The sequence below is a fragment of the Lutjanus erythropterus genome, chromosome 8 (assembly GCF_056507025.1).
Source record: "Lutjanus erythropterus isolate fLutEry1 chromosome 8, fLutEry1.hap2, whole genome shotgun sequence".
NCBI classification, from domain to species: domain Eukaryota; kingdom Metazoa; phylum Chordata; class Actinopteri; order Lutjaniformes; family Lutjanidae; genus Lutjanus; species Lutjanus erythropterus.
In genome coordinates this window covers 10402791-10417390 of record NC_139324.1, presented here as the reverse complement: position 1 = coordinate 10417390, position 14600 = coordinate 10402791, and the positions used below count along the sequence as shown (strand labels likewise).

The window sequence follows — 14600 nt, the reverse complement described above, 5'->3', positions numbered from 1 at the left end:
CTGAAACTGAACCCCTGAACATGGAGTCCCCGTCCAGAGGTTGATGCTGCATTCAAGTGCTCTGCGTAAAATCCAGACCTGAACCCTAACCCTAACTGGCGTCCAAAATTGTGTCATAGGAAAACTTTTCTGTGGACGTGATTTAACTGAAGAAATTAATATACCTATTTTGATTCACTCTCAGTGGTGTGTACTAAGTATATTTACTCAAATACTGTACAAGTTAAAATTTGAGGTACTCTCTAATTTATTTATTTATTTATTTATTTATTCATTTATTTATTTTCCTTCTGATGGTACGTTTACATTAAATATTAGTACATTTTCCCAATTATACTTTCTTTTATTATTATTATTATTATTATTATTATTATTATTATTATTATTATTATTATCATTATTATTTCTACACTGTGGTATTAGTACTTTTTTAAAGGATGTGAATACTCCTCTGCCATTGTTTTTGGCTACAAATGTGGTTTCTACTTTATATGTTTAACTGCTGAAATGGGTTGTTCCCAAAGAGGGGAGTTCAGAAAGTTTTCAGGTTTTATCATCATCATTTCATGGTGGTATATGAAAAATATATGTATCCATTTTCTTTTACAAAGGGGTCCATAGTTGTATGAATAATATTTTAAATTTTAAATCTAAAATAGTTCATAAATTGTATTCTAATCTAACATCTATAACTCTAAGTAATGAGAATCAGCATTTTATTTTATGTATGCACTGAAAAATAACACACACTCTTGATGTATGTAGATATATGTAATAAGTATTCTGTGCTGACATGGTGCAAATATTTTTAATACATGTTTAATATTGTTCTAATACATTTATCTTGTGTTGTTATTTCACATAAGAAGAAGAAGAAGAAGAAGAAGAAGAAGAAGAAGAAGAAGAAGAAGAAGGCTTAGTCAAATGATTCAAAGGACATATACTTTATTTGCTAGCGGTCCTTGGCTCAGAAGGAAATGAGGAGCTCTTAACTTAATGACCTGAGTTTCTCTTGTAAGTCATATTTCCGACAGCACGTGAAGGCATCTTGATTGAGTACAGTCTTTGAAGTTCGTCAGAGTGACAGCAGGTCTGGTCCTAGTCTGGTGCTGTGAGTCCGTCCGTCCGTCCGTCCGTCGGTGGAGTCAAACTGCTGCTGCTGCTGCGAGATTAACACGACACCGTCAAAACACATTTTATTAACGGTAGTTTAGCTTCAGTTCATGTTAATTCTTCACATGCTGGTGTTTATTTTCTGTCGGTAGAATGACAGACGGCTGCGGTTTAAACAGAAAGTGTGAACGGCTTTGAGTGAGAGTTTCTAGCAGCGCACGTGGGGCGGTCACAGACAGTTTGAAGCAGTCCTGGTAGTGAGTTTGTGCGTCGGTACAGAGACGCAGGAAGAAGTCTAACAACGGATATAAGACAATGAGCCATGCTGTGACTGTGAGAGCGAGCAGCTGCACCCACGGTTGGTTTTCATCACCTCGCCTTTAACCTTAACATTTCAGCCGCGGCACGTGAGAGCCAGCAGCAGCTTTGTTTGGATTATTCTGCTCGGAGCGCAAGAGTGACTTTATCTGCAGCGAGTGGATGAGAGTTTGAGGAAACATGGGGACTCAGGGCACAGGACGGAAAAGATCCACCAAGAAGGAGAGGTCGACGGCTGAGGACGATGCCCTCAATCTCATTGCGAGAGAGGTGAGTAGAAAGAGCCTTAAATGTTAAATAAACCCTTTCTTTGACTAAACACTGAGGAGCTGGACAGGTTTTACCCCTCACGCCCCTGTGTAACGTATGACCCCAAAACCTACAAACTGACACATGTGTCAACCCAGATATTTTTAGTGCTAGAGAGGCTGGTATTCACTGACCACAGTTTTTTACTTAACAAAGCCATGTCCTTAACCATAATTTATCCAGACATTTACCTCCTAATTAAAAAAACAAAATCTTAAAAGCACCCAGAATGTCCACTGACAAAAATAGCCCACTATTGTACCCAATTAAAGGGACTGTTCTCCCCAAAATTAAGAAAAACATATTTTCTCTCTTAACTGTAGTGCTATTTATCCATTTAAATAGTTTTAAAGTGAGTTGCAGAGTTTTGGAGATATCAGCCATAAAGATATCTGCCTTCTCTCCAATACAATAGAACTAGATGGCACTTGTGATGCTTGAAGCACCCGCCCCTGCCAAAACTGAAAAACCCAACGGCAATGTCTCCTTCCAGAAACCGTGACCCGGTTAATCAAAATAATCCACAGACCTTGTTGTGAGCAGTTTCATGTAGGAACTACTCGTCTGGGATGGTAGAGGGAAAATAGTTCCTGCTTGGATGGTTTGTCTGCCAGCCGTGTCACCGTGCAGAAGAGGCGTGCATGTATTCATCCCTTGCTGTCACAAGCACAAGAAGTAAACCTGTTAATATTCCTGGCTCAGGTGTGACCTCTGGTCTATGAGTAGATGCACACTTCTGATACAGCTGGTGGGTGTAGTTTGGAGACAAAGAAGCTGCTCACAACATGTCTGTGGTAGAGCTGCAATGATAATCGGCTAATTAATTAATTGCCAACTATTTTTAATTAACTGGTTTGAAGATTTCTTTAAGAAAAGAAGTCAAACTTGCCTCTAAAATGTGAATATTTCTGGTTTCTTTAGTCCTCTAGAACAGGAAACATCTTTGGGTCGAGGGCAAAACAAGACAATGTCATCTAGGGCTTTAGGATACACTGACATCTTTCACTATTTTCTGATATTTTATAAACCAAACAACTAATTGATTAATGAAGAAGTAATCAACAGATTAATTAGTCATGAAAATGAAAATAGTTGCAGCCCTATTCTGTGGATTATCATGTATAACCGGCTCATGAGTTCTGGAAAGAGACATTGCTGTTGAGTTTTTCAAATGTATTTTTTGGGCGCTTTCAGCACCACAAACTGAGTGCCATTTAGTTTGATTATGTTGGAAATAAGGCAGACTACTCTACAGCCAATGTCTCACACCAAAACTGTCTAGAGGGAGAATTAGCGCTACGGGTTAAACGAAAAATATGTATTTTTGATTTTGGGGTGAGTTTTAAAAAAGTCTCCACTGTCTCCACTGACCCAGCGCTGTACCAAGTTAAACTGTAACATTCTTTGCAAGCTTTGAATGTACAGACTTTCCAAAGCAACATATTTTCACTGCTGTTCATTGCTGATTTCCTGATTTCCAGGCATCCATAGCTTCTCTTTACTCACAATGTTTTGTCAGATGCTCAGTGGTAAAGGGCTGGTTGCACTGAGAATGATAAGTATTACAAATAACTATAAATATGGAGTTTTAAAGATCATTCTGAATCAAGTGGATGGCAGAGGGCCCTGCAACAAGTTCATTCCTGGTGTGGACGACCCACAACACAGGGTCATTCTGGGCCATGAAATTCTTCTGTCACAATCGACTTCAGAGTTGGTGTGTAGAGAAGCATTTAATTCATAAGCTGAAGAAGGAAGTTTTCCTATGCAAAAGCTCATGTCCATGAGACACATAGTAAGAATGCTGTCAGACAACCAAATAAATGCCTGAAGGCTCCTTTAAATAAAGGAGTATTCAATTTACATGGCCACAAAAACAACTGAATTCACCAGTTCTAGACGGTGCAATGAAAATGACATGTAACTGCAGGTTTGCTTATCTTTTCTTATTGTGATGACTCACTTGGACAATGTCCTGTTTTCAAGACAAGCCCTCTGTTGCCTGATGAATTGGTAAACTGATGTATCTGACAGCCAAACACTGGCAAAGTTGCTTAAACATCAGTGTAATTAGTTAATTTCTGGTTATGATAATCAGTAGTTCGGCATGTAGTTACTTTCTTGTTGTAGGGAGACTTATCTGTTCTCTAGACTACACTGAATACAGTGCTGTGGCAGTTCTGTTTTTTTTTTTTTTCTTTTTTTTTTTAACTGAATGGTTTAGTGTACCAAAGAATTAGCCTGTCATGTGCTAACCTGCAGGAATTGTTGGGCTACTCCTGAATAATTCAAGACTGGAGTTGGCAGCATTTGCATTATTTGTTTCTTACAGGTGCTGAAGTCATGTCCTGACAGGTTTGCACGGTTTCAAGCTTTATAATCTCTTTATGATGATGAGTCTAGTGTAGGATAAATTAATGTTTTGTAGTAGAGTAATGCTTAGTGTGTCTTATGTCACCCTGTTTGAAATGTGATACCCTGCACGCTTTTGTCTACACTTGTGCCTTTGAGGTGTGAATCACAGGCAGAAAATCAATATTTGAATCGAACATCAAAGCAAAATGCCAACCATCTACAGAAATAAAACAAAGCCTGACATTTACTGTTACGAAGCAACATTATTAATCGTTTCTTTGAGTTGTCATTTATATTTATGAAATACTGAGCAGTGGATGTTTGATGTCTTTTTTCTTGCCTACAATCAATTTTCAAGTTAATAAATGTGGACCCTGCTGCCTGTTTCCCAACAAAATGAGTTTCTTCTACAGTGAGGTGGTGAACCTTAAAATCCTGAACGCCGCCATCATAGCCATCAGCCTGATTTAGGGCAGCTATGACACACTTTCTTCAGTTGGGAGGAAGTTGGGTCTGTGCTAACCCAACCCGGATGTTTCAGCAAATTTGCATGTCACTCTTAACTGACAAATACACAAGCTCTATTGTCATCATTTTTTAGCTTTGAATGGCTGCAACCCTGCAGAGATTTGGCTCTTTCACTGTTATCTTCTCTTAACTGCTTAGCAGACTATTTACACTGCAGTAGTGTATCTGAGGTTGCACATTCCTGTAGCTGGCAGTCGTTTCTTGTTGTAGTCTATTTGCAGGGGCAGTGGCTGAGGTTTGAGGAGATGAGGAGTTGGACAGAGCTCACGCACAGTTCGTCAGCAGCAGCAGATACACAATATCCAACCACCAGAGTTTTTGTGATGAATGAATGATCTGTCTCTTGTGCTAGTGAGGCACCTCTCCAACAAGAGAACAGTAATTGTGGCCAGTTTTCTGTCACGTCTGTGCAGCAAAGAGAAAGTCTGTGCCTTTAAGTAGCAGAGGGGTCACGTCCCTCACTGGCAGTCCTCTGACAGGATGGTATGTCAGCCCTGATGAGTTGGCCCGTTCTGCAAAAGAGTTTTAAAAATAGACCCTCCTGAAAGATCAGCTGTTGTCTGTGGGTGGGGGATGGGGACGGAGAAGGAGGGATGTGGCCCACCAACTGGCCATCCCACCAGCATGCAAACATGGAAACAGCAAGTTGCTACATGGAATAGTCAGACACTGTTTGTGAACACAAGTCTGTGTAGAGCAGAAGTTTGAGATGCTGGTAGCTTAAGGTCATGGAAGTGGTCCATCAGTATCAAGTAACTGTGCTTCTCTGTTCCTCTTAGTATGACAAGGATCAGAGAAACTGTCCATACTGTAAACCTGACTTTGTGTGGACCAAATGGGAAAAGACCACACATCAGGAAAGAATGTCAGCGCGAAATACCAGGCCGTTAGTAACTCTGTACTTTAGGGAGTTGTTTCCCTGCCCATGTCAAACAATTTGAATCCAGTTGTAAACATTAATTTGTAGCATGCAGTTGGCATACTGAAGCTGGCCTGGGCAGAGCTCGGACTGTCTTTGAATTGCAACTTGCATTACTCGGAAACTTTACAGAATATTTGTCTCAGAAATAATTTACACAAGAACAGTCAAGTGTCCACAACATTTTTAATGCAAGCTTTTGTATGAGTTCATCTGACACCATTAGATTAATATAAACCTAGTCCATTTTTTGTGATGAACGGAGGCTCTAAGGCGTATAACTCACCATCTGATTTTACAAGGAATTAAACACACTATAAATATTAACAAAACAATGAGAGAAATACTAATCTTTCAAGCAGGGACCTGGGCTCTTTAGAGCTCTTAGCCCAATGATGTAATTCTTAAAACAGAGACATAGAAGAGCAGATTGTGTGTGTGTGTGTGTGTGTGTGTGTGTGTGTGTGTGTGTGCGCGCGTGCGTGTGCATGTGTGTTTTGTTATTGTTTCTTAAGAGTATTAAAGGCTCCTTCACCTCCTCACAAGTATTTGAGTTATTCTCGCTGACAGGACCTGGCTGATTAAACTAAGCTAGGAGTTACACGAGGTCATCTGGCTTCATGAATGAATATGAATTATAAAAGTATAATAGGCCTTTTTCATACAAGAGATTTTGACATGTCACAATAGGAAGAATTACAGGTGTAAATGATAAATGAAGTGAGTGCTGAATTCCAGTTTCAGGGTCCTGGCATTGTGCATGCTGGCTCAATGTCATGCCTTAAACACCTGATCTTTTCCTATTATAACAAGTAAAAATGTCCACTGTGAAAAAGGTCTTAACTCACTCGCCTGTGTGGGTTTATGATGTGTGTGTGCAGGGCCTTTAAACTTAAGCAATAACTGCCTATCAGCAGCAGCCTCAGCCCTCACCACTGATAAAGCATGACCACCATGAGTTGTGATTTTCAGTGACAGGCTGCCTGTGGTATAAAGTTCTGAAATATAAACTTGATTAAATTTGGTGATTTTAATTATTTCTGTAAAAATATTTGTAATAAAGTAGCTTCTAGCCAGCTCATTCCACCTTTAAGACTGAGCAGCTAATTGTAGTTTTCAGACAAGGTAGCAGCAGGGCTTTAGGGATGGTAATGTCTTTGCTGCAGAATGAAGTATCTCATTTGTTGAATGGAGCAATGGTGACCAGAGAATCATTTGAACTGACTTTGGTGATGCTTTTACTCTAGAGCTGCCATGAGGCTGACATTTGTGGTTTTCAGTGAAATGTTGGACAGATTGCCATGAATTTTGGAACAGAAGTTCATCTTCCCCTCAGGCCCAACTGGCATCATTTTGATGATTCCTTAACTTTTTTTTAATCTAGGGCCGTCATCAGGCCAAGACTTGAAATTGTTCCTTGCTTTTACTTCTTATTAGCAAACGTTGGCATGCCCCTGTGCCTAAATACAGTCTCACGGACGTGCACTTAATCACAGTACAGTTGTGTTGCTGCAGTCTTTTGTTACAAATATCAACAAGATGCATCTGCAGACCGAGCATCGCCAGCAGATTATGGCCAACAATTCTTGAGTACAAACAGGAAAATACTGCCTCAACAAATAGTATGTAGCAGGATTTAAAAGGAGCATTTAATGTTAAAAATCTGTAGGACCAACAGATGATAGTCAACAAACCAGTGATATCTTTGAATTACTTGTATTTAGTTTCCAACAGCTCAAATTTTTAATGTAAGAATGAAAAGTAGCAATAGGCTACTTTACTCAAGAGCATACTCAACATGCTTTTCCAACAGGCAGTCACTTTCATTGCTTGTTTGCTTGTCTTTTGGTCCAGCTGTCTGGTCCATGTTTGTTGAACCAGTCAGCTGTGGCATTCACCCCGATGAGCCGGCCAACTGCTTTTGGGTTTGGTTATTTACCAACCAGTTCATCATAAAGCTCTGAGGAAAAGAGGACAGTTTGGTAAAAAGGATTAATCAAATCCCCACATGCTAGAGTTTGCTTTGAGGGATTTCAGCGTGTTTATGTTCTGTACATCAGTCTGTCACAGCTACATTTTTGCATTCGTGCTGGCTTTTGGAGGAATTGTCTGTAATATAGATAGACACCTGGAAGAAGTTTTTATTTGAGTGTAGATCATTAATGTAGTAAACTGAATAGTGCACACATCGGATTACAGTAGATTTCTGTTGGCTGTTTTCAGCCCTTGCCCTTCTGGGTGTGACGTCTGTTGTGAACCACAATTATGTAGCTGAGAAGAGTAATGAGAGAGCAGAAAACCTATACAAACACTGGGGATATGATGGTGAGCCTGCTAGCTGGCAACCAGTTTACCAGTTTAACCAATGCTAACATAGCTTGCAACCACTAACCACATTTAACATACAGTACTGTATCTAACAGAAGCTTATGCAGCGTGCAAATTCTATTTACAACAGTACGGACGTATCACTGGAAATTATTGTTGCTTGGTGCCAAGCTGATATTGACTCAGTTAAGTCAGAGTCATGATAAGGAGGGAATTTGGCCGGAGGTAAACTCTCACTTTTCCGAAAGCTTTTGGTTAAGATTGAGTCCCAGTTTAAATCACACCCAGCTTTAAATGTCATAGTGTAAATCTAGCTGAGTTTGTTCATGAAGAAATGCTTGGCTTGTGAATGTTGTTGAATTAAACTCGACAGCACCCTTGATAAATATTGACTAGTATTTTAAGAGTTATGTTCCTAAATGTCTTCCATGTGTTGGAAAGTCAAAACAAGTCTTCATCTCTCTGAAAAATATTAGAGTCGAGGTTATTTAGTCCTCACACACACGCACGCACGCACGCGCGCACACACACGCACACGCACACACACACACACACACACACACACACACACACACACCTCTTCACATAGAAGATTGGGAGATCTTTCTTTGAATACTGCCAATAACACGGCAATATGCTGCAAAATATATATGAAATTTCTTTAAGAGTCAGATACACAGGATTGATGCGCTGCCTTCTTCTGACATCTTCTGCATAAACAACAGAATAATGAATTAGAACCGATCTGTCTGATGTGAGTCGAGGTGTTAAACACAGTAGACAAGTGTACATAATGGTACTGTTCTGACTCAGCACTTCACCAAAACAATAGGACTTTCCTATTATCAATGAATGCACAAAAGAGTTTTACATTTGACATGATTGCGCAGTCATTAAAATGGACTTCTTGTGATTTGGGTGTTCAAGCAACCATTATTAATTAGAACCATCAGCATACATAGTGAAATTGTTAGATTTTGCAGCTACTTAAAGTGTTTAGCATCAGAGTTGGAGATCAGTGCATAAGACATTAAAGATATTCTTATCGTGTATTGATATCTTAACCCTGGTCTTGTTTGATCTTAATTGTAGTCCCTGGTGTACCAAAAAGTTTCTTTTAAATATTTAGACAGACAGACAGAAAATAGTGGAAAATGTTGCTTTCTGTCTCTCAAAGCCCAGAATGATGTCCTCAAATGTCTTATTTTGTCCACAACCCAGCGATACTAAGTTTACTAAAGAAACCAGAAATCAGAGAATTTGGACACTTTCTTCTTCTTTCTTCTTCTTCTTTCTTCTTCAACTCAGAATGATTCATTGATTATAAGACTAGTTGGTAATTAATTTAATAGTTCACACCTAATCGATTCATAGACTGCTCGTTGCTGCTCCAGAACTGTTACCTGGATATCCTAAACCTGTCTGGGACTTGTGTGATGATCAGGTTGCAGCAACAAACACACCTCTGCAGTGTTAATAGTCGTGGGGAATTTGACATGGAGGAAGTTTTCAAATGGTTTGTCTTTCATAGGGCTGCCATGCAATATCAGTGTTGAAACCTGTTTGATAGTGTTGATATTATGAACCAGAACTGGCCTTTCACTGATGTAACAGGAGTTTTTTTTATCAAGACATCAGAAGATTGATAAGAGGGTGACATTTATAAGAAAATGAGACAGATATATGTGTTATACCATGATGGTTGAGGATTTCGTGTACTTTAATACTAGTCTTCTTAAATGTCACTCTCACAAAATCAGCTGAATGATAAGATTTCTATGGCTGCCCTCGAATATTTGACTAAACCAGTGAGAATATCAGTCGGAAAGTCTCAGTCGACCAAATTTTAATTAGTCTGTCAGTTGCAAAAGGAAGAACATGTCCAACTCCACTCCGGGATTGTCTCAACACAAAGCACTCGAATCACCAGTGCATTGCTGCTAATTGTGCTGTAGCTGCCATTGTCTAGTTAGCTTGGTTAGTGGTCGTATTAGACTGGGACACCAGCCTCTGTGACCAACAGAGGCCAGTTTGATGACTGGGACTGGGAAGTCCACGAATATTTGTTTTTACTAAGTGGGATTTCTTTTCATTTCAATAAAATGTGTCCTTGCTGGTTGTTCTGACACATTCAGAATCATGACCGCTTTTGCTGATAGCATTCAACAAGGAGCTTGCTTCATGCCCTAATATATATGTATAAATAATTGAATTAATATCATAAACAGAAGACAAGGGCTGAGTTGATGCACAATCCCAGCATCCATTTCCTGCTGGAAAATGGCTGACAATCATAGGCTACAAAGCCCTCTACCATTGTAACATAGCGATTTAAAAGCTTTCTCTACTTGAGGTAGTGCGTCGCCTCAGAGTTACTTTAAGTCAGGAATTTGGCGGACATTGCCCAACCCTACATGCGATGACTCCAAGTCAACAATGAAAATCTTTAGTCAGGGCAGGCTTAAAGATTTTTGTTGTCTTTAGCCCCATTTACTCACAACCCCATAATCCTCCATCAGTGTTGCAAAGTCAGCAGCAACTCTTCAGGTTTCCGTTGATAGTCTGTTTTGTCTGCGTGAGTTTTAGGAGACAATCTAAACTGTGGATTAAGTCGCCAGGTTTGTGCTGGGTGACTGTCAGAAGCTCAGTGAAGCGTTGAAGACAATCAAGTATTTAGAGTGGATTAGTCTGGCGCTTGACAGTGAGGAAGGGGAAGGGGAAGCCCACCACATAATCCCCTTTTTTATTCTTACAGTCATCTAGGGAACAAGCCAGAAAGCCCCAGTCCCTCATGCAGTCATAGCCAAGTTAATCTTTAGTGCTTGGGACAAGCAGCACACATTTACACAATGACAGTCAACAATAAAAATCCCCACAGAACACATGGTGAATTTGTGTAACTGTATCCCCATCCAGTCTAAGCTCTCGATTTCATTAATATGTTTACTGTGTTTCACTTCTAAACAAAGCATTTAAGTGAATCAAACAGCTGTGCCATCCAGAATGTGTCTGGAGCAGACTGACATTTTCCAGTGAACACCCATTATGCCACAAAGTACTTAAACAAACATTAATGGTCCAAACAATTACTTGTGCATTTCCTGATCTGTGTATATGCACGAACGACTGGCTTCGGTTCGGCTTGGCTCGCCTGACTCGTGTCACCTTAAAAGGAAGTGGCTCTGTGTGTGTGTGTTGGCTTCCTCTTGATGACATCATCACATGCACAGCCCATACAGATTGTTATCACAAACTCCTTCCTGTTTATTCACCATGGCTCAGTTTCTTCCAAAGCTTAGGGAACGGTGGGGGGTGAGGCTTGGTGGGGACAGACTGCAGGTATTACAGTTCATCAGGTCAAGTACACGGAGCGTGGTGATGCATGGATAAAATTTGATGGCAGTACAGACCGGCCACACTGCGTTGTGCTACATGCAAGAAGGTCTAAAATAAGACAAACGGTCAAACACAAGTTCAACCACTTCCTAATACAAAACATGTTCTCATGTGATCAAAGAAACAAAAGACGCAGCATTACTCACTTCAATATTTTTAGGATAGGACACTCTCAAACCAGGGTTTATGTTAACCAGCATAAGCTCATTTTTTGCCAGTATCACGTGTTCATTTGTAATTATAATGAACTGTATCTTTTATATTAAACTGACTTTTTTCAGTCAGTGCTGTACATCCATGTTGTTTATGTTGTTCTTCTTATACTTTTGCTGCTACTATCACTGCAGCCTGCATGGTACACTGTAAAACATCAAGTTTTGGACATTGGCAACAAAATATGGCAAATCAGAAAGGGTGACCAAAAGTAGAATTGCCCTATAAGGAACACTTCTGACCATTCCATTATCAGAGACTTGGCCGTTATTAGGACCTTACATCAGTCCCACAGTGGTTGATCAATTTCCCATGTGGCCCCACCATGAAAAATAATGACATAGTGACACATGACATAGACCATATAAGATTTCTAAAATGAAAATGGCATGTTTAAAAAAAATCAAAGTTAAATACTTTTGATTATTTTAGTGCTGCTTCCTAATAGTTGACTAAACCATGACTTAGTAACAAGAGTCTTTAGTCTATGTTTACATTTATTAATAAAAACCCTCCTCAAATTCCATTCAACAGCAGTGCCTCGCCATTTTGCCCATGGACCCTTTCTCTTGTGATACTGTAGTATCCGGCACACTGCTGCCAACTGTGCTGTAGCGGCTATCAGCTAGTTAGCTCAGTTAATGGTCCTTTTAGACTGGGATATAGTTAAATGAAGAGAAAAACTGAGGTAATTTCATGTAACAGCGGCTGTGACTGTGATTAAAGATGTGGTGGGCTCAGGCAGAAATAGGGAGCATAAAGCAGTTTAGGACCAAGTTTGTAACTTAACTTTTAAATATACATCATCTATCCATGAAAGGACCTGTGGGAGGTTTAATTCTGGCATGTTGAAGTAGCAACGTTTTATCATATGTGATCACATTCCCTTTTCTGGACAGTGAGGAAAAATGCTGCCAGAGTGGAAATTTGTCATGGTGAGCCAGCTGCTTTTGTGTTTGCACTTGATAGCCAGTTAGGTTTGTTTAGACTGTGTAATTTTTTTCTTTTCTGTAATATTAGTTAACTTTCATTTCACTTCTCCTGGCTGACCCTGTGGTCTCTCGCCTCTATTCCTCAGGCATGCAACCATTTAGATGCAGTTGAGGCACTGTAATACCACTCCCCATGTTATACAAAAAAAACAAAAAACATTTGTTATTGGAATTATTTTGACTGATTTGAATTGCCTCAGAGTGACGTTGTGGTCAATTGCACGATGGTAAGGATGTGCCATGGTTATCTGTGTAGGGCCCTGAAAGCCAGCACTAGAGTCCTGAACTGAATACAAGCTGCTCCTCGTGACAAGTAAAATGATCTTAACGTGTATAGTCGAGAGAGAGTTCCCCCTGAAGTCAAAGCCTGTCACTGTCCCCCTTTAATAAACCCCATCAGTGTTCCCAAGTCATGTAGCCATTGCCTACTTGGGTGTCACTGCTCAGTGGCAAAGAATAAACAGTATTTGTTTCCATGTACCATGAAGAAATAAATCATCCTTTGGAAACAAACATGTCACAGAAATTCCTTTCTGCTACTCCTGTTATTCACTGTGCTCACAGAGCTACTTTGTGTAACTTCCTGTGAGGTATTGCTTTCTCCCATCATGCTTTAGTAGCAGTGAGAGTTGCAACATTAACTGTTGGTGCCTGAAGCACCATATTCAGGCTACACGAAGCTCCTTATTACATCCACAAAGAAAAACAAGTAGGGCCCCACAGTGTAGAACCAATTGGAAACATGTGGGTAACCTCAACCAAAATATATCAAATGATGGTCACATACAGTACATCACAGTCTTGTTGTGGTGAGACCCACAGCTTCTTGAGAAGATCAGTCCAAGATCATGTTTGTTGATTGAATGGTTGAAAGTTTTCTGGTATCCATAATTGACTGTCTTGATTGGAAATAATATTGACGTGCTGGGCATGGCACACTGTTAGTACTTCCATTTCCCCAACATTGTAATGTTGTTTTGCTGGTTGGATTGCATTTTTTCACCGTTTAAACTCACTTACTTTCTGTTTTATTTTTAGAAATGCCTAAAGCATTATTTGTTTTATTCCTGATGTAGCCCAGCATAGTTAACTGTTAACCAGTTTATTTGCAGTGCTTAGAGCTCTACATCTGTTCCATGTGTTTGTGGTGCAGCCTTGAGTTGCATGTCTGTGAGTGAAGGCAGGAAGATCCACTGTGTAAGTTTTAGGGGGGTCTATTTGCAGAATGTGGCAAAAAATGGAATATAATATTCATAAGCAGGTTTTTACACTCACCTCTATTTTTAAGAGCACCGACCAAATTACGTCAATACCACCTAGTACTGTTAAATGTTAGATCAAGCTGTACCTGAGAGCGCATCTGGCTGAGAGAGTAATAGAGAGCATACAGAGAAAGAGAGGGCTGCTGTGGCTAATTTTAGCTCTGTTAGCCTCGCCGTATGTTCAGATTACTGGTGACACAGCTACCAAACGTCCAAACATGACTGGTTACATTGTTGCAGAGTGCTGAGGAAAGTTGAGGCGAGCAACAATGATAATGCAGCTAATTGGCCAATATGTTTCAGTAATACATATCTGATTAATTTGCTGTTATGGAAAGGTGCTGCACAGGATTCATGGGTAGCCTTTTGTCAATGTTGTGCAAACCAGTTTTTCCTAGAGCTTTCAGTACAGCCTTCATGGTGTTTGCTCCAGATAAAGCTAGCAAATGTACAAGAATGAGCTCTTCTGCTTAACATAAGACTGCAAGTCAGTAGCTGTAGTGGCAGTAACATTTCAACAGACCAGTCTCCCTGACAACTGACTGTTTCACAAGGTCTGATAAAGACCTTGTGAAACAGCTGAAAATGGACTGTGAGTGGGTGTGTTTTAATTAAGTGATCTTTTCCAATAAAAATAAAAATAAAAAAATGTGAAAAAATGAATGAGTTATCATCATGAAGTATCAATATTTCCATTGATGTAAATTTCAGCTTTTAAACAATGTATGAAAACTTAATGGCACTGCTAAACTGCACTACACTTCAGCTCTATTAAAGATGTCAAAATATTCTCTTTAGTTGTATGTTTAATCGCTTTACAAAGGCTAATTTAACTATCTATGTATTGCACAGTAGTTTTTCATGGTT

At 39.7% G+C, this 14600-nt stretch overlaps 1 protein-coding gene across 4 annotated transcripts in view; it reads left to right on the top strand.

Annotated features, from left to right (window-relative positions):
• Window positions 1–1303: 1303 nt before the first annotated feature.
• Window positions 1304–14600, top strand: part of LOC146322491 (uncharacterized) — a 52277-nt gene continuing 38980 nt past the window's right edge. For all 4 annotated transcript variants that reach the window (XM_084724492.1, XM_084724490.1, XM_084724489.1 and 1 more), the window contains exon 1: window positions 1304–1701. In XM_084724492.1, the coding sequence (XP_084580618.1) occupies window positions 1612–1701 (90 nt within the window). In that variant the 5' untranslated portion in view covers window positions 1304–1611. The remainder of the gene's footprint in view (window positions 1702–14600) is intronic.